This window comes from Theobroma cacao, chromosome 5, assembly GCF_000208745.1.
Source record: "Theobroma cacao cultivar B97-61/B2 chromosome 5, Criollo_cocoa_genome_V2, whole genome shotgun sequence".
Classification (NCBI taxonomy): Eukaryota; Viridiplantae; Streptophyta; class Magnoliopsida; order Malvales; family Malvaceae; genus Theobroma; species Theobroma cacao.
Window position 1 is genome coordinate 1,027,756 of NC_030854.1, and position 20,152 is coordinate 1,047,907.

The following is a 20,152-nucleotide window of genomic DNA, read 5'->3' on the forward strand; positions in this document are numbered from 1 at the left end:
GAGATTTGAATTTTTGTGTATAAATTGTGTATTAAAACAGTAAATATAATGATCAAAAACTTAAATTTATTTAACTCATATTTGTGTCATATACAAAATTGTTTGAATCTTAACAAATAAGATAAAGAGTTCAAAAAAAAAAATTGAGAACTTAGAAAAGAGAAGATAAATTTAAGGTGACGTTTGGTACTTTACACTGCAATGTGATTATAGGTAATGTGATTGCAAAGAAAATAACATTACAGTATTTGGTATACAAACAAAACAATAATTAAAATATAATATTACAACATTTGATTTACAAGTACTTTGCTGAGAATGTAATATTAATTTTTAAAATTACTCATAATTATTAAAATATAAATTTAATATACTTGTATTTTTATTATTAATTTTTATATAATATAATCTCTTAAATATATTTTTAATATCATATATTTTATTTTTATTTATTATTATCATTATATATATATATTTTTTTAATATAATCTTTTATATTATATATTTTATTTTAATTTCTTTTACCTATATTATATAAATTTTAATTTATTATATTCTATTTTATTTTAATTTTTAATTTTTATATTATATATTTTATTTTAATATTTTTTATTTTAATTATAATATTATAAAATATTTTAACAAAGTAAAAAAGTTAAATGGTAAAAATATCTTTAATAACATTATAAAGTGTAATGTAATGTAATTGCATTGATTTTATACTGTAATTACATTATATTTTTTAACTGTAATATGATTATATTGTAATTTTATATTAAAATAATTTATTATAAAATAAATATTATAATTTAATTTAATTAAATACGTTATAAAAAATATACTTTCAATTCTCGCGTGTCAAACGCTAAGAAGAACGGCGAATCCTAGTAACCCGGTAAAACCGAGGGTTGTTGGACCAATCGAGGTAGGTAAGCAAAACCGGGAGACTACCACGTGTTGCCAAGTAGGAGTCTTTCGGTCATGGACAACACACGGAAACATGAAATCTTTTAGTGACGAAAATACCCTTGTTTAAGTTACGTTATAACTAGTAGTAGACCGATTCTTTAGTTGTTTGCCTCCCCTGTTCCTCAACAACCCCCGTATCCAAACCATTTAAACTTAAATTAAACCTTATTTTCTTTTCCTGTTTGTTGTTTTAATGCATGGAAGGCGAATTTCCAGCAATTTTCCTGTTTTTTTAATGTTTAATATTATTATATAATTTCATTTAAAGAGTTCCATTTAGCAATTTTTTTTTACATTAATGATCTCTATTTTAAGGGTATTTGCACACTGATCATCTCAAGCTTGCTTCTGTTTCTGAGCCTACAATGGCTGCTGGATCATTGCTACTTCATTCTTCTTCTTCTTCTTCCACCAAGCCTTCTTGCTTCTTGAGCAGATACCAATCGAGTTTGATCGAATCGAGGACGACCCAGCTCGGGTTACGAGGTAGAGTCCTTGGAAAGCAGGTCAAATGGGAGAGCTTGAGCTTGTCATCGAGAGGGAGAGATCATGCTTTGAAGAAGAAGGAGAAAGGAGGAGGAGGTGGAGGGGTGGTGGTGAGGTGTACGGCGGAGGGGATAGAAAGAAGGGTGTTGATCGGGGAAACAGCGTCGTCCGTGAGGGTGCCGGAGAGGTTCAAGGTGGTGGCTTTGATGGCCTGCGTCATGTGTTTGTGTAATGCTGATAGAGTCGTAATGTCAGTCGCCATCGTTCCTCTCGCTGATAAGCTTAATTGGTCAAATTCTTTCCTTGGCGTTGTTCAGGTAACAATCCCGAAATCATCTCTCTTTCCTTTTACCATTCTCTTGAAGATAAACAGTTTTCCTCCATTGTTAATCAGTTTCATAGAAAAATGAGGGGAAAGAAAAAATGGGGTAGGTGATTTGAGGGGTGGTTGGCAAAGCTTGAGGTGGTGGGTTCAGCCAGCAACGTGAAAACAGAAAATTAAGCAATACATATAAACCCTTATATATATACATATTAGTAAACGTAAACAAACTTTCAAAGCGGCAGAGTCCATGGTCTGTACTGTTCTGTGGTTGTTTGGACGAGGAGAGTGGGTCTTGTCTACCTTAAAAGGCCAGGCCCACTTCATTTTAGCGGTGGACTAAGTGGTTTGAACCGAACCCCAAAGAGTAATATACTAGTTTGGTAGCCCAGCAAGTAGTTTGCTTCTGTCCAATGTCCTTTTCTTATTAGCATATTCTTGTTCATCATTGGTTATTGGTTATTGGTTATGCTGATGAGTTTGCTTTAATTGGTTGAAGTCATCTTTTCTCTGGGGGTACATATTCTCCTCTGCGATTGGAGGAGCCTTGGTGGACAAATATGGAGGCAAAAAAGTGCTGGCATGGGGTGTGGCTTTGTGGTCTTTGGCTACCCTTCTCACTCCATGGGCTGCCAACCACTCAACCATTGCTCTCTTGGCTATCCGGGCTTTCTTTGGTCTGGCTGAAGGTGTTGCCCTGCCCTCCATGAGCACCCTCTTATCAAGGTAATGCCACCTCAGTTCTCATTGAGTTATGTATTTTGTAGCAATGTTTTGATTAACATTTGGCTTTCATCATGGTTGAAGAATGAACTCAAGGTATTCAAGATAGGATTAGGTCATGAACTAGTTCATGATCAGTTTTATAGTTTAAAGAATATGATGTTTGGCCTTTCTCCCTGGCTGATGAAAGCTGTTCTTTTTTTTCACTCTTTAGGTGGTTTCCAGGGGATGAAAGAGCAAGTGCAGTTGGTGTATCCATGGCAGGATTTCATCTTGGAAATGTAGTGGGCTTACTTCTGACTCCAATCTTGTTGTCATCCATTGGAATTTCTGGTCCTTTCATTCTCTTTTCGTCTCTGGGACTGCTATGGTTGTCATCATGGGTGTACAAAGTTACAAGTGATCCGAGAGAAAGTCCATTTGTCAGCAAATCTGAGCTGCGACTAATCCAGACTGGGAAAACTCATCCTCCAGTAAGTACTGGTGAGAGTCCACCTATACGCCTCATCTTATCAAAGTTACCGACATGGGCAATCATATTTGCTAATGTAACTAATAATTGGGTGAGTTTTTTCATCATATCTAAAACTTCTTAGTGGCTTCATTAATTCTTTTATGAATATGTAGTAGTAACTCCTGAGACATTCATTTTATTTCAGGGATACTTTGTTCTCCTCTCATGGATGCCTGTTTATTTCAGGACAGTAAGTAGCTTATCTCTCATCAATTATTTCTTCATTTACCAAATGCTTTAAGCCTAAAACAATTTGAAGCCTTTCGAAAGAGTTGCTGGCATTCTCAGCAGCTTATAACTTTGTAGGGTACTACTTAATGGGTACGGATACATGCACATAAGCTTTTCCTAAGTTTACCTGCATTGTTCAAGCATCCAGAGACCTGTATTCTGACTCTTGCTGGTGTGTAGCATGATGAGTACTTTCATTTTCTTAGTGTAAAAAACTTTCGCTACTGGATGAATGCAGGTGTTCAATGTGAACTTGAAACAAGCAGCTTGGTTTAGTGCTGTTCCATGGGGGACAATGGCAGTTTCAGGTTACATTGCAGGTGCAGTATCAGATTCCCTAATTAAGGATGGCTACTCCATAACATTAGTCCGAAAGATCATGCAGGTAAATCTTTCAAAGCTATTTAACATCTTACAATAACAAGATCACATAGGACACATTGCACTCTCAGGACTCTAAAATGAATTCTTTAAAAAAATTTGGTTTTGATGGCTAAATATTAGCCAGAGCAGATGATAATAAGAACACGCATCATAGAAGAAAAAACCATGGTAAAAAGACCTTTTGAAATTGGAAGTTCACTCCTAATTTTCATTGATTTCTTTATTTTGCTGAAAAAGATGGCAACTGCTGATGTATATTTGTAAATGTAATAGTCTATAGGCTTCATTGGCCCTGGGGTGTCACTGCTCTGCCTAAATTTCGCAAAGTCACCTGCAGTTGCAGCTTTATTTATCACAGTAGCGCTGAGCTTCAGTTCTTTCAGCCAAGCTGGTTTTCTTCTCAATATGCAAGTAAGCTTCATTTGTTTGTCACCCTAAGATCATAACTGCCCTTAACTTTTCTGACTACTCAACAATATTTTATCAGAAATAAAAGAATTTACCATTAAACTAAAATGCTGCTTCCTTGGTTTATCTGATCAGGACATTGCACCTCAGTATGCAGGATTTGTCCACGGTACGTTAAAGCCATTCTATCTAACAACTAGCAGATGATTTTAGTTCATATTTACTGGAGCTTTTGCAGTTTTCCTTAACTTGAGTTTCCATATTGCCATCACTAACACAGTAAGGCTATTCTTAATGGGAACAGGCATAGCAAATTCAGCAGGGACACTGGCTGCCATAATCAGCACCATTGGAACCGGTTACTTTGTACAGTGGTTAGGATCTTTCCAGGCATTCCTCAGTGTCACAGCTGGTCTCTATTTCATTACAACCATTTTCTGGAATCTGTTTGCTACTGGGGAACGAGTTTTCTAATCTCGAAGAACATAAATCGATAAAGCAGCATCTAACAACAAGGCCCATACTGGGGATGTGACAGGAAATCAACAGAAGTTTAATCAAGCATTCAAAAATTTTGGGGGTTAATCACTTTTAGGCATGATTCATGAATGGTATAACAAGTGAATTTTTTAGTAACCGTACAGTTCATTCTTTGTTTTGCTTCTGGCAGAAGTGCTTCGTTCTCTTCTTCTCATTGTACATTTTTCTCTTTCCCTACCTGATATATTGATCAGATATCACTGCAGAACATTAAATTACCATATCCAATCTCGATATATCAATTTTGAAAGAAGTTATTTTCTGAACTCTGTTCTTCTATTTTCTTCCTCGCACTTGGCAATGGAATATGATCAGAATGACAGAATCATGAAATTTTCACCAAAATGAAAAACAAGAGAGGACCGCAGACCACTGTTGCGAGTCAACCCTGCAACTTTTGTAAGAGATAATGCCATGAATCCATGATGCTGCCATTGTTGAATTTAAGGGTAACCTGCCAATGTAGAAAATTCAACCAGCTAATGTTCTATTATTGCTATTATCATCCATCAATATTTGGCAAATACTAGCAACATATAAATTATTTGCCTAAATAATCATGAAACTGTACTGATACAAAAAAAGCTACTAAGAAATTGATTGACTTTGGATGTCCTGCAATCAAAGTGCCATAAAGTATTAACAATTTCCATGGGACAAAGTTTTAGGTGGAACTTGTATTTGTACAAAAATAATTAGATAAAAACTCAAATATGAAGTCCAAAATGATCACTTAAATTATCTCCTTGAATAGATTAATTATAGGTAAAATATCTTTCTCTTTTGGCTTGAAATATATATGTCAATAATAGGAAAGGAGTAATACAAATTTGTCTCCATATTCTTTTTTTAATATGATACTATATATTTAATTTCTCACCATAATATTTAGTGTTTATTTGGAGGACGTAAGTCCAAATTTTCTCCATCACACATCTCAGCTGACAAAGCCCATATAACTGTTGCATATGAGACTCAGAACCAACTTTGATTCCTTCACCCTAGAGACAACAACTATTCACCCTTTTCAACTCTCTTGCACTACTCACCTTTCTGCTCTCCTTCCTTGGATTTTCAGCCTTAATTACATCAATCCAGCATAGTTCCAGCCTTTCAGACAGGGAGTGACAGCATCCCATAATCTAAAACAATCTCCATCTTTTATAATTTTACTTTCTTTAACAATACCAGTCAAACCCAGTTTTACCAACCACTTCTTAATTTTGTCCTATTTTATGTGATTTTTAACCAAAACCCACCAGTCAAACCAACCCAAGATTGAAGCTTTTTGGCTTAATTTCTCGCAAAGTGATCAAATATCTCTATTGGGTTCTCTTTGTTTGTTCTTAAAAGAGATGAATTTCAGGAGCTTGGAGGATTTTTGGGCCTTTTATGTGAATCAGCACTCGAAACCATCTACAAGGCGCTGGCACTTTGCAGGCACACTCTCGAGTATTCTATTATTGATTTATTCTGTGTTGTTTAATTGGTGGTTCTTGGTCTTTGTGCCGATATTTGGTTATGGACTTGCCTGGTACAGCCATTTCTTTGTGGAAGGGAATGTTCCTGCCACTTTTGGGCATCCGTTTTGGTCCCTTTTATGTGATTTCAGGATGTTTGGATTGATGCTTACTGGGAAAATGGATAGAGAGATCAAGAGGCTTGGAAAGAGACCTATCTTACAGGGCTTCTAAGGCTCTATGTAAGGCTTTTTCCTGTTTTATTCATGATAACAATTACTTGTATCTGTTTTTTTCAGGATGCTGTCAGCTCTAGTTGAACTCATGTTGATTATATCTTGCTTCTGATTATGTTTAGATAACTTTTTTCTTAAATTTATGATGAATAATTGAGTAGAATTCAACAATAATTTGACTCAGCTGGATGATTGTGGTCTTTCTGAATGATAGGTTAGATATTTTTGGTTCAATTTACCAGAAATTAGAATGGTATTTATGCTGTTGATGTTTATATGTAACATGAAGAATCAATTTGTTCAGATCACTTGCTTGTGCAAGGCCTGGATTTTGGGTTTGGTTCTGCTTTAGGTAGGTAAAAACTTAATAGAAGTAACCTTTAGATTGTTAAATTTGAGGAATGATGCTGTCAATAATTCAATGAAGGACAGGAAGAAGGTGGACACATACATGGTTCAGCAGTGTTCATCCCAGAATAGGGAAAATTGAATATCATCTTACCCTTTTTCGAAACACTACTACGTATTCACTTCACAAACTGCTCAGACTTATTTTGATTGCTGCCATGATGATTAACTTTTCAGCTCAACTTATCTTTAAGAAAGCCATTTCTCAGCCATGGTGTTTGGGCAAAAGCTTTTCTGACATTTTCTTAGGCACACAACCTTGTTGACATTCTTCTCACTGAGAATATAGTCTCTAGGCTGTATGTTACCCAATGACACTGTCGGTACTTTGCTGCTTGGTTCATGTTCATGATGATCAACCTGACTTTTACGCTGTCGATAATCTTGAGGACTGCCTTTGTATAAGCTAAGGAAATCTGAACATAAGATTTGTATCCTAGGGGAGCTCAGTTTTTGGTTGAATCCCATAATTGAAAATACTTTGCAAGCATTTACATTGAAAAGGGGAATGGAATTGTTGCTTTTGAATCACTGAAAAGCCATTTCACCATTCATACCTACTATTGCTATTAGATAGACATGAAAAAATCGTCAGAAATGATTGTTGTCTTTAGTTTGAAGCGAGGAACCCATGTGCTGCCTGGTTTGAACAACCTGGTTTGTGATTTTGTTTTTTCTAGGACTAATCTTTAACATGGCATGTATCCATGAATCATGATACAATCATTCTTTCTAGAACTGAATTTGGTCGTGGATATGAAGTACCAACAACTCAGCATGAATTTGACTTCGAAGTACTCCCTCCCTCTCCTCTCCTCTCCTCTCCTCCTTCCCTTTCGTGTGGATGTGTTTCTCTTTGTAGGGTCAAAATCTATTTCCTCATATTGGACCAAGCATAGTGTCAAAACGAAGTTATGAAGTTAACTATCTAATGGGGAAGAAAGAAAAAAAGAAATTAAACAAGCTTTATTTCATTCTTTGAGGTTGGACGGTAAGCATGGTTTCTGGATGCAGCCAGGTCTGAGGAAAAGCTGTCTTTGAAAATTGGATTCATGAATAGCTTCAAACTTGGCAGAATCAAAAGAGACAAAAGGTTTTGAGGAGTCTGTCAGACAACCTTGTGACCGTCCCAGCTGGTTAAGGCCAGCCAAGAACGATCCTCTACGGCTTCAACCGGTCATCATGGACCAGAAAGGCTGTTAATCACGCTCTGATCACAAGGCTATAGTTCATCCACCAGACTTGAGATCCTGTCTCCTTTGTGCTAAAGGATACAGAGGTACGAGCCTATAGAACAGATCCTGTTCAAGTAAGGTCGTATTATATAGATCTTGCTTCATCTTATAAATATCAGTGATTAATAATCTGAATTTTCGATGTGGGAATCCATCAGACCTTAGCGTGAAACGGCATCGTTTCGGATGCCCGTTTGTAGCCATTATTATTTAATGTATAATAGAATTAGATTTCTCCTGGCAAATGCAAAGTTTTGATTTATAATCTCATTAAATGAAACTATCTTTGGTTAATTATATTTAGCAATCTTTTTTACGATTGCATATGGTTCATCTGTAATTGTAATGCCAGTCCTGGCCTTCAGTGGATTTAAAAACACACACGAACCATTTTAGAGCTAAGAATTGTAGGGCTTTACCCCGTAGGGAGCCCTTCCAGAAATTCTCTTAGGCCAGGGCCGAACCCAGGCCTAAGAGGGGGTTTGGAAATAGTTTTCAACCAGCAATAGACGCGCCTCGGTTAGAACCTCACTAGCTGCGTCATTGCCCCAAGCGCAAAGATACTTTCCCCAGCCGTCTCAGCTCAGTATTTGTAGTGGATGCAAGGATTGTCATGTTATTCTCCTCTCCATGTGGGATTATGACTTAACCATTTTGGTCCATTTTTCTCTCTACTTAAATGGCAATGGAGATATTTAATCGAAATTATGTACCTTATATATTTCGCATTAAGTTTATAATTAAAATTTACGATTGAGATCAAATGCGACTCATATTAATAATAATGTAACATACAATTTATAATTTGACAAAATTAGATGATAAATTTCAAAGATAACCATATAACTAGGATTAATTATTTAATTAATACCACATGCTTCAAAATTTGACAAAAAAAGAGTTAGAAGTCATTGACAACTATTTTTGAGGAAACCCAAATGTCTTCATCAAAGATTCTAATAGATGGTCTAACCTCTAGTTCAATTTTTCTTTTTGTTTTTAGTGTAATAAAGAAAAATGTTATGACTCTACCTAAAATCTATATCCGAGTGACAACTCTAGTGCAAATTTAGAACCCATATTCTGTGTTCGTGTTGTTTCCTCCCCACTTACCGATTTAATAGCAAAGCTTCTTGAAGCCGCGCATAGCATTCTAACTCCCAGTATCGAAAGCTTAACACTCGAATTGGGTAGGGGCCGCGCGAACGCAGGCCCCCGCTGCCACAAATTATGACGTAGGCTCTCCCACTTGGGGAGACCTTAGAGTAGCACCCCTCCGTAGTGCAATGGAGGTCACTGCCCTAGGCCATGGATCTTCTTGATCGCCCATCGACCCCGTCCAGGTAAGTATGTTTCAAAGGTGCAGCTTGGCTCCTATTTATATTCCAGAGCTTTGTTAGAGTAGTAATCTAAATGATGTGGGACTTTGCAAAGTAAAACTGAAACATAGATAAAGGGAACCACACTCTCCAAACTAAATGCGAGCTGCGAGCTGCGAGCTGCGAGCTCTTTGCAGTAATTAGACAAGGAGACCTGTGGTTCTGCAGAGAGTAGCTTAATTGGCGGCCTTGGAACGTATTTTAACTTATCCCATTGAAACCTTTCAGCTCAACTTATCTTTAAGGACAAGAAAGCCCTTTCTGAGCCATGGTGTTTGGGCAAAAGCTCTTCTCACTGAGAATGTAATCTGTAGGCTGTCGGTTACCCAAATACACTGTTGCGTAGTTCCTGGGTTCATGTTCATCATGAAAAGGGCCTTGGAATTGTTGCTTTTGAACCAATGAAAACCCATCTCACCATTCACACCTACTATTGCTATCGGATACACAAGGAAAATTTTCAGTGATGATTGTTGTCCCCATGAATCATTCTTTCTAGAACTGAATTTGGTCATGGATGTGAAGTACCAACAGCCCAGCATGATTTTGACTTCGACGGACTCCCTCCCTCTCCTCCTTCACTTTCGTGTGGATGTGTTAAAAGGGTGTGCAAACTGTTATTTTGATTAGTTCGATTTTAGATATGTAATAATCGAATTAACTGAATTCATATTTAAAAATAATCAAAATTGAATCAAATTATACAAATAATCAAATTAACTCAAATCGAACTAATTCGATTAGTTCGGTTCAGTTTTCAAAAACCAAACTTGATAAAATTTTTATTTTTTTATTTGTGTATATTTATTTATACTATATTTTTTTAATAAATCAATATTATAAAATATTAAAAATGATAATAAAAAAATAATAAATAAGATGGATATTTATATAATTAAAGAGCAATTAAAGAGAAAAAGAGATTAGGTTTAGGATTTATTTTTTATGAAAATTTTCATAGTACCCTTACTTAAGTTCGATTAAAAATTTTCTTAACCGAAACCGAACTGAATTAATTTTAATAACCGAACTAACCAAATTAAAAAAATTGAACTCATTTCGATTCGATTCAGTTGTTTGATTCGAATCTGCTCACCCGTAGATGTGTTTCTCTTTGTAGGCTCACTCGCTCATGCGTAATCATAGTAGCAAATTGGGAAAGGTGTCGACCTTTGTTAAGGATGTTAATAGATATTTTGTAATTGAAATATTTTGCATTACTCGATTGGATTAAATTAAATTAAAATATCTTGTAATCAAATTCAAATAATAAAATTCCTTGTTCTAATTAAGTAAAATTGGCATTTCGGATATATAAGCATGCAAATAATAATGGGAAAAAAAAAATCTATTTCCTCATATTGAACCAAGCACAGTGTCAAAATGAAGTTAACTATCTAATGAGGAAGAAAGAAAAAAGAAACTCAAATTCGACTATGTTACAATTTTCGATCTCCTTGATAAAAAAACTCAAATTTCAGAAAGGCCAAATTTTCTAGACAATGGAAAATCATTTTGATCTAATGCTTAATGTCATCTATATCAGTGGCCTTTGACTTAAGAGATGTAAACTATAGCATGTGTTGCGGTCCAATTTGGTGCAGTCGTCACAAGTCAGTGTTTCGGGAGAATGACGGCAAGGGCATGGCGTCTTGCGGACGAAGGATGACGAGCACACCAAACATCCCCAGCATCGGGATGACAAGGAGCCATTTCAGGAGTTTGTAGTAATACATGTGGAATGTAAGGGAGAAGTCGTCAGAGAAATGGAGTCCATTCCTGTCGACCATCTCCACGACAACAGTCCCCGTAGTCCTTACGGCTACTGTCGGAAGTTTTATCCGGTATTTCCCGGGACGATCAAAGATCTGGCTTTGCTTTATCCTTCTTTCACCTTGGTAGTTACCCGGAACTAACAATGTTGTCTGCCATTTTTCAGCATATCAGAGAATGAAACAGTTGGCAGTACTTGAAAATAAAAGGGGACAAGAAAGAAACATTTGAATTGCTTTTAGCAGTTGTAATTTTTGCATGAACATGGTGGCTTACTGTGACATTGTAAGGTGCTTGGAACCCAGATGGATATCTATGTTTATCCACAATCTCAATCTCCACCCAGAAGCTTTTACCTTCCTCATCACGGAAAGCTCTTGATGAATGCGTAACATAAACCCCCTCACGGTTATAACGGTATGCAAAATTGTTTCTTCCTTGGCTAGTTGATCTCCATGCCTGAAAATGAATTATAATTAAATAATATTTAAAATTCTAAGCAAATGCACAAGAAAAACAGTCACATGTCTGGTTCAGATCTATCGTGCCTTGAGGGGATGGTGTGGGGCAGGGGTTGAGAAGCAAAAGACATTTCCATTCATAGTTGTAACAATAAGATCTAGATCATCACCACCATCAACATTGTCTGCTAACACCATGCTATACCTGTCATGAAATGGTCCAAATATAAGATAAAGAAACACGAAAGGAGCATTGGAAAGATATGGAACTATAGGGCCAGGGCATAAGAATGAAAAACTTACGAAGTTTCACCAATATCAACAACATCAGCACATGATGTAGGTCCATCTATCAGGTACAGATAACCATCAAAGGACGTTGTAACAATAGTCAGTCCCTTGCTTTTCTCCCCTCGTTTATTTAAATCAACTAGAAGAACTTGATTCATTACTCTCCCATGAGTTCTATATGGATAGGGACGAACTACTGAACCATCTTTTCCGCTCAGAACATAAATATTCCCTGATAGCGTGGGAATTACAAGATCTGTGTGGCCATCTCCATCAACATCACCAACAGCAGGACCCTGCGGAATGAGATGATATATCAGACAAAATATCTTAAAGTAATTAGAAAAGCTATCCATCTTGTGTATATCAGCTCAGCACTTGTCTCTTTATGCATTATTTAGTCCAATTTAGTGGTTTTAAAGCGGAGCAAAGATACTTGAACAGATGGCTAACATGCATCCAGGGCATACAATAAATGAACATATCATATCCCTTCATGCAATAGCAGAATTAGATAATCTGGAGTAAGAATCATATAAAATTATATAAAAAAAAGACACTAGCAGAATCATATAAAATTATAAACGAATATACAAACACTAGCAACCTGCTGTAAATGATCATACCTTCCATATAAAATCAAAGCTACAGAATGGATGCTTCAACTCACCTGGGGAACCAGACTCTTTAAATGAACTTCCCAAATTTCTTCCCCTTGTGCAGTCCATGCTGCAACATTTCCATGCGTATCTGTTGTCACTAGCTCAATCTTGCCATCATCATTGATATCAGCTGCAACTACTGCACTTTGAATTTCTGCCATTTCAAGAGGAAATTTTTGTCTGACATTTCCTGAATGAAATGAATAATTCAGTTACAAAATTGGTAAATAAATTGAAAGAAAGTTGTTTATAATTTAAAGCCATTTCAATGGGAAATACAAAGATGTAAGATCTTTGCACAGTAAGTGGCTTCCAATGAAAAACATCAATCGCATGAGACAAAAACTTTTAAAAAGAAGAAGGAAACAGAGTATTGTGACACAAGGAGATGATGTGCAATCATGTTGCAAGAAGATGAAGTTCATGCAGAAGAATCTGAAAGTGGTATGGAAGCAAGGGTGACAAACCATATAAGGGATTACCAACATATTCACATAAGAACCCACATAATTGAATCAAAATCATGTAGCAGGCAACAAACTGAATGTAGAAGAAGAATAATCCAAAAGGAGATTTCATAAAAAATTGAGTCATGAGCTAAGTAGTTTCAACATTGGAGTAGATTTGGCAACTAAACCACTTGCAATTTGCATAGGCACAGAAGTGGCGAATATTGATTAGCTATGTTGTGAACTATGGGCAACTCATATAAGACATATTGTAGGAAATATAAACTAAAAATACAGGGGAAATTGATTAAAGAAAAAGGTTAGCAATCTAGAGAAATTACCATGGTGATCCAATACATAGAACAAGCCAAATGAAGTTCCAACAAGGATGTCCAAGTTTCCATCACCATCCAAATCAACAACACTCAGAGAAGAATATATATATGCGCGAAAGTTGGAAGTATCTGTACTTAAATCTAAATCTTTTATCCACTTAACCTGCTTCGTATCAAGATTGAATACGACAATGCCACCAGCAACGTATTTTCCAATTTCAATACCTCCAAGTTCCTTCATATGCTCTGGGTTGTCATAATACCTAACATATAATGTCAGTTTTTTAGCTCCCTCAATTGTAAAAGAGCACCCCTCCTTCCACGAAATACAAATTAACATAAAACAGATTGTAAACGTTAAATATGAAAAGGGAAGAAGAGAAGGCTATAATATTCCTTGAATCAATTTCAAGCGGCACTTGAGAGAGAACCTAGACTGCAAAGTCATATTGAAATGTTAGGAAGAGAACTTACTCATGATCAAAGAAGTAGGAAACAGCAACAATCATTTCTGATACCCCATCATTATCAATGTCTGCTATTACCTGATGGAAAATTAGAGAGCAAAATTTTGTGACTGTTATATAAAATTTCACTTGTGTCAAACAACGAAGTTCCTCCTTTAGAAAGAAACACATTATCTAATTGAAATCTATACTCACTGGAGTAGACAAGATGTGTGAGTCAATATTCACATAATCCTCCATTTTCTCATGTTGTCCTTCAGTCCACTCCTCATCTCCCCACATGGATTCATCAACATAATCATCATAATCATAACTATACTCATCAGCCAATTCATCACTATCACGGAATAACTCAAAAGATGAATCTGCATCTACTTCTAACCCTTGTTCATTTTCCACAGTAGCTTCCTGAACCTTATCTTTTGAATCAGAACTACCTTCCTGAGAACCTTTTGAGTTGTTATCTTCTAGAAGCCGTCGCCCAGCACTTGCTCTATTATGTGCTTCATTGTTTCCGACTGATTCAGTGTTTACAGAAGTATTATCAACAATGGTAGGCAGCTTGATTGTATCTTCTATTTGACTTCCATTTGTTTTCTTTCCATCCTCCGCATTGGACAAGTTAACCTTGCTAGAGTGATTTTCTATTGATTTTGAACCCGTAAGGTTAGATTCAAGTATACTTCCATTTGTTTCTGCAAGGATAACCAACATGTATTGCTTTGAGTCCTTTCATGGGAAAAGAGTGCTTCAGAATATAAATAAAACCATGCTCTCCTAAAGTTGTTTTAGATTGCCCTTTTTCAAAGAAGAAAGCAATAAAGCAGAAACATAAATAAATTAGAAACATATGGTGCAACTTAATAGCAGAATAAGGGACTAACTTCTGCAAAAAGAACAATAAATCCCTGCAAGAAATGTGCTGTATACTTTGTGCCAGTTTATTGTCTGCATACTACCATTATGTAGCAGAGCACAAGGGAGCTTTCTTAGCAACTAGTATGAAGTGAGAGATTAAGATATTGAGAAGTAACAGGGTATAAAATAATTGAAACTTGGGAATAACATACGGTTCATTGCATTCATTTTAGCAGCTTCCTGGACGAGTAAATCATCCTGTACATCTGGATGAGAACGGTCCACTGGATCAGGATGCAATCCCACATACCAATCTTTACGAACTCTTCTACGAGGTACCTCCAATTTATCAGTCATCATGTAGCCTGAAACCCTACAAACAATAACCTTTGGACACATTAGCATGCCAAATATCATAATAAATAGTTCATTTACCAACTTGAGAGCATTTTCGCTAATGAGCAATTACACTAAGACAAATCACCTGAAAAAAATCACTTCGCCATTGTAAGTAGCCAGAGCAATTTCTCTCACACCATCTTTATCGATATCATACAAGAGAGGACTAGAATGCACAGTTGACTGGTGAAAAGCAGGCCAACCTGACAAATTATTGAAAACTCATTCGCATCAACTTCGATCAAATTACTTCAAAACTAAATAAACATGTTCATTTCCTAAACTTGATTCAACATGATCATAGAAAACGAAGCATCGGTACCTGGCATTTTGTCGCCATCAGAACCTTCCAAAACTTCAAGGTAGTGAACAAATGAGGGAACCACTATATCGAGCTTCCCATCACTACAAATTATACAACCATAATACTAGAGTCAACTCAATTATTATAACCGATCAATTTACTAATAAAATCGGCAAATTTCTGGAAAACGAAATGAAAAGAAGTAAAATTTAATATAGTCAAAGCTCACAATGCGATTAAAACATGAACTAAAAGGAAGAGTAAAAAATTTACCTATTGATATCGGCAATTAACGGAGTTGCATAAATGCTAGAGCTGACTTCCGTTTGCCATCTAAGTTCTAAATTTCTAGGGCACCGAGTGTTCAACAAGGCATCTTCATCCCTACACATTCATACACACAAAAATTTCCTCACAAAAATAGCTCCTCTAATTGAATTCGATTTACCAATCCAAAAATAACAAAAGAAGAACTTACATTTCGGGATAACCAAGCTCATCGTCTGTGGCGCCTCGTTGGCGGAATTTATTTTTGGAGTCCTCGCCATGAGAGAAGCTCGAGTGACTAATCAAAAGGAAAAGAATCCACAAAACCCTAATCTCGAAGGATTTCATGCTGTGATCTTCGTTTCACTCCAGATTTTGCAGGAAGAAATAAAGGAAAAGAGTGATCGAAATGAAGAGTAAAATCCAGACGATAGAGAGTGAGAATGAGATGATTAATGAAGGAGTGGATAAACCCTGGATGGATGGGTGAAGATCTCTGTCTCCCTCTCAAAGGAATTTTCCAGCTGACAGAGGAGCTCGGAACATTGACGATTTTGACGAGATGTGTACTGAATTCAGCTCTACTTTTTTACTTTTTCGACAATTTTTTTATTTTTTTAATAAAAAATAAATGTTTTTATTTTACGTCTTTTAATCTTTAATTATTTTTCATTTTTATTCTTTTTATCAGTTTTTGAGTGCGACGCCGAGCAAAATTCTTTCAATGAGTTAATTTTTTTTTAAAAGAATTATATTTGATGTACCTTAATATATGTCACAATTTTGTCCGAAAGTACCTCAGCTTGTAAGTGATGAATTTTTGAATGTCTAATATCACTTTAATATAAAATAGATGTGAAATTCATCTCTCTCCTCTTTAAAATATAACACTTGATATAAGTTTTGAATTTGTTAAAACATAAATGACAAATGATATCAAAATTTATTTACTTTTATTGATATAATTTTTCCCAAATCGAGAGAGATTGTGATCAAGATTCCAAAATCGAAATAAATTCAAATCCAGTGACAAGTTAAGTGAGAAAACATGTCACCTGTTTCATAATTCAGAATTTTTTTCTTAATAAATATTTATTTTTAAAAATTTTCTACTTTTACCGTGTGCATAGAATATAAATCCATAAATGAAAATAAAATCAATTGTAAACATATGGTTTGCTTTTTGCTCCTTTTAATACCATAAGAAATGACATTTATAAGATTAAAATTACTTTAAAATGTAGTCGCAGTTTCTCTATTAATGGAAATTAGGGAGGGAGAAGAAGAGTTGAAATCCAGTTAGTGAGAAAGTAAGTAGAGATCAAATATGTTTTTACTTGGCTAAATGGTTTTGGCAATTGAACGAAGGAATCGAATTCCTCTTTCAGCCATCTTCGGAAGCCTCCTATTCGTTCATTACTGTAAGCACGTGATTCAATCATCCTGCATCAAAGTGACAGGAGGAAGTACCAAGGCGAACACATTGCACAAAACTCAAAACAGATTGCAATATTGAAGCATAATACCAGTACTTGTGTGATTACAAGACATCATCCAGCTTAAACAGCAGCAAAAAAACAGTCAACAAGTGGGGGAGCTGAGATAAGAGACTGAAGGGAAAGCTGCAAAACTATTTAATCAGCAAAAACAAAATATATGAGCAAGAGTAAATACCAAAGTCTCCATTTTCCAATCAAATATTCAGAGAGAGCCAAAATGCAAAAACCCTCAAAATGGAACACACTCTGCATTTTTGTTCTGGAAAATGGCTACTTTTTTAGAAGAACTTAGAGATCAATAACATCAGGGAGAATTATAAGAAGAAAAATTTAACACTAATATACATGGTTACCCTAGTGCTAATCCTCTTGATCTGAACAACTATAAGAAAAATAGTCTCAGACCTGAATGTCGCGGAACTATTCAAGTGTACCACCTGGATCATACAACTCACCAGCGTAGCACATGCAGTACTACAAGACTGACTAGGAAGGGGATAGCTAATTACATGATATCACAGTGACCCTTTACATGATGTGTGCTTAACAGCCCAAGTATGCACCTAACCTCCTACCAAAAGACACCTGAAATCACTTTTAACACACAGGTAATGAAAGGCACACTCAAGCATCCAATACCTCAATCAACTGGACAACAAACCAGGCATGCTATCCATCACTTGCGTCGTGCTGAATTCGTATGCAGGTGGGCCTTGCTGTCAATCTTTATTCTATCAGCATACATGGGCAAGCGAATAATCTCATTAATCTCGTTTAATAAGATTTCCTCTGTGATATTATCCTTTATACTTCGCATAACCTGTTCTTGCATAAGCAAACAGCTTTTACTTCCTGCAGTTAGCTAAGGCACAAGTTTTAACTAGTTATCAAATTAGCAATGAGACAGACCTTCTTGAAAGTATTGAATTCGTTAGGAGTCAACTTATCCGTTCTGATTCGCATATAGATCCACACATGTTGATCAGGATCCCAAGAACACTCGATAATCTTCCCAGAGAATGAAGGAGGAGGATCTGAAACACCTGCAAATTATTTTGGAAATTAAAGAATAAGAATCAACCGTAATGACTCTCAAATTAAGCAGAAAAACAAAATAAACACAATTCATAGCAACCTCTGAATTCAACTGTATTCCCTTCCATCAACTTCTTTCTCCCCCGTTCGTAGAGAAAAAGTAGTTCCCGATCATCACTACCAACCTGTCAATACATACAGCTTTCAGTTTAGGCGTGAATGTCTACAAAATTTTTAAGCCAAAGTTCAACATCAAAAACCAATTTAAAGCAAAATGAGAAACAAAACCTCAAATAAAAAGTCAACAGAGTTCAACTGAGCATATTTCCACTTCAGAAGACCTTCATGAGTGCGAGGTACGTAAGGATCGTCCCAGCCCTGACATAAAAAACCATCAGTAACCACTTAGCTCAACGCACCCAAAATCATGACAGTCCTTTCTAACAGAGCATGTGCAGGAAGCAAAACAAACTTAAAAGTAAAAAGATGCATGAATTAGAAGGATGTGGGGTGGAAAACTGAAAGATAAAAATTGAATGATAATATATGGTGAGGTTAATAACAACTTACAGATCATTCACAAAACAAATGGAGAAGAGTAAAACAAACAAGTTCAAAAGGTTTGAGATTCGTAGTCCAATAATCATCTTCAATTACCTGAAAAATAAGACCATCTGCCTCATGAGAGAGCCTGGGGATAAATTCCTTCAAAACCTTATTTACAGTAGAGAGCAACCAAAAATCCTTCCTCCGCACCTGATAACAAATGTAAGCAAATTGTTAGCCTATCTCACAAAGGTAGGAGATACAACAATATATTAAACATCGGTGTTCCTCAGTACATACCCTGAAGGGTTCAAGGTCATATCGGTAATAAGGATTCCTGCTCTGGTAAATGTTCTGGCGTTCATAATTTCGAGGCTCAATCACTTCTTTTTCAAGCATTTTCCATCGTTCACAGAAAGGCCGCTGCACCAGTTGTGATTTATAGGATCACTAATTATGTTTGATGTATTTTTCCGTTTCATAAGAGAAAATCGAGAAAACATAATTCTAAAAAAAGGCACTTTGTCTCTTGATTTTGAATCTAATAACTCCATTTTTTAATCTCCAGAAGAAACAGAAACTAGAAAGAGAAGCAATAAAAGTTATAAGAAGGGAAACCAACACAACTCCCATGACAAATTTACTTTGTAGTCATTAAACAATCTATCTTCCATTACCACAAATGGATGACAAGCAGTTCCAACATCAAATAATGCTTGTTGATAATTTTGGTTAGGAAGAACAAAATCAAAAGCAAATTAAGAGCACTGATCATTAAAGGATTTCTGACAAGGCACAACCAGGAATGTTTAATATATATAGTCTCCCAAAAGCCTAGAGTAAAATAAGATTAAATAACTATATTGAAAGATATCAACTGAACTATCAGTTCCATAAAACAGTTATGATGCCGAAGAGAAAAAAAAGCTGTATTAAAGAACCACAACCAACCTCAATGATAGGCACGTGGTTAAGTGCCATCATATCATAGATGAGATATCTTCTCTCTTGCTTCTGAGAGTCTGGCATGGTATCAATTACCATCTCCCCATCAAGCAATGTGAAATGATGAGTTCTGTCCCCTATACCCTTACAAGTAAAAAAATTATGTCAAATTAATAAGACTCATGAGACACTAAATTCACAGATTTTCCCTTAGAAAAGAAGATATGGAAATACATACTTCAGGTGGGTGTTTACTCGGAAACCTCATCTGAACCCTTCGGAAATTAAAACTCCTATCAATTAAATAACATCCATCAACAGTTATTAACATCATATATCGTGTTCCATCCGCTTTCCAAGTGGCATAATAATAACGTTGCCTTAGAAGTTGCAAATTGTCCCTGCAAGCAGAAAAATAGAGACCTCAATTTTCATATAAAGAAGATCAAAAAGTAAAAGAACACTAAATAGGACTTAGCTCAACATGCACTTTTATCCTGAAGGCAGATAAGTAAGAAGTGAACATCAGAAGCTGATAAATAATTAAAACAATTTTTGTTGGGGGG

General features: G+C 35.8%; 4 protein-coding genes across 7 annotated transcripts in view; 2 read left to right on the forward strand and 2 right to left on the reverse strand.

Annotated features, from left to right (window-relative positions):
- Positions 1,221 to 4,843, forward strand: LOC18597602 (probable anion transporter 3, chloroplastic). Its single transcript, XM_018120710.1, has 8 exons — positions 1,221 to 1,772; positions 2,277 to 2,503; positions 2,715 to 3,063; positions 3,160 to 3,204; positions 3,484 to 3,630; positions 3,903 to 4,040; positions 4,173 to 4,206; positions 4,342 to 4,843. Exons 1-8 carry the CDS (start codon positions 1,335 to 1,337, stop codon positions 4,509 to 4,511), a joined length of 1,548 nt encoding a protein of 515 aa, XP_017976199.1. The 5' UTR covers positions 1,221 to 1,334; the 3' UTR covers positions 4,512 to 4,843.
- Positions 5,535 to 8,184, forward strand: LOC108662328. Of its 2 annotated transcripts, none has more exons than XM_018122347.1 (2): positions 5,535 to 6,279; positions 7,700 to 8,184. In XM_018122347.1, exon 1 carries the CDS (start codon positions 5,933 to 5,935, stop codon positions 6,269 to 6,271), a length of 339 nt encoding a protein of 112 aa, XP_017977836.1. In that variant the 5' UTR covers positions 5,535 to 5,932; the 3' UTR covers positions 6,272 to 6,279; positions 7,700 to 8,184. The 2 variants fall into 2 exon arrangements, with proteins under 2 accessions (XP_017977836.1, XP_017977835.1); XM_018122346.1 differs by having other exon boundaries at positions 5,537 to 6,279; positions 7,696 to 8,184.
- Positions 10,626 to 16,174, reverse strand: LOC18597603 (protein DEFECTIVE IN EXINE FORMATION 1). Its single transcript, XM_007026733.2, has 13 exons — positions 15,773 to 16,174; positions 15,568 to 15,678; positions 15,313 to 15,395; positions 15,076 to 15,193; positions 14,804 to 14,964; positions 13,929 to 14,428; positions 13,741 to 13,811; positions 13,273 to 13,529; positions 12,491 to 12,672; positions 11,833 to 12,116; positions 11,617 to 11,734; positions 11,345 to 11,527; positions 10,626 to 11,220 (listed from the first exon to the last, which is right to left on the reverse strand). The coding sequence occupies exons 1-13, from the start codon at positions 15,907 to 15,909 to the stop codon at positions 10,903 to 10,905; spliced, it is 2,523 nt and encodes an 840-aa protein (XP_007026795.1). The 5' UTR covers positions 15,910 to 16,174; the 3' UTR covers positions 10,626 to 10,902.
- LOC18597604 (mRNA-capping enzyme) overlaps positions 17,045 to 20,152 on the reverse strand; it is a 9,233-nt gene continuing 6,125 nt past the window's right edge. For 2 of the 3 annotated variants that reach the window (XM_018121476.1, XM_018121477.1), the window contains 8 exons: positions 19,825 to 19,987; positions 19,593 to 19,730; positions 18,942 to 19,064; positions 18,753 to 18,851; positions 18,384 to 18,473; positions 18,196 to 18,280; positions 17,970 to 18,103; positions 17,219 to 17,880 (listed from right to left, as the gene is read on the reverse strand). In XM_018121476.1, the coding sequence (XP_017976965.1) occupies positions 17,737 to 17,880; positions 17,970 to 18,103; positions 18,196 to 18,280; positions 18,384 to 18,473; positions 18,753 to 18,851; positions 18,942 to 19,064; positions 19,593 to 19,730; positions 19,825 to 19,987 (976 nt within the window). In that variant the 3' untranslated portion in view covers positions 17,219 to 17,736. Of the gene's footprint in view, positions 17,192 to 17,218; positions 17,881 to 17,969; positions 18,104 to 18,195; positions 18,281 to 18,383; positions 18,474 to 18,752; positions 18,852 to 18,941; positions 19,065 to 19,592; positions 19,731 to 19,824; positions 19,988 to 20,152 lie in introns of those variants that run through there. The other variant, XM_018121478.1, reaches the window with a different exon arrangement.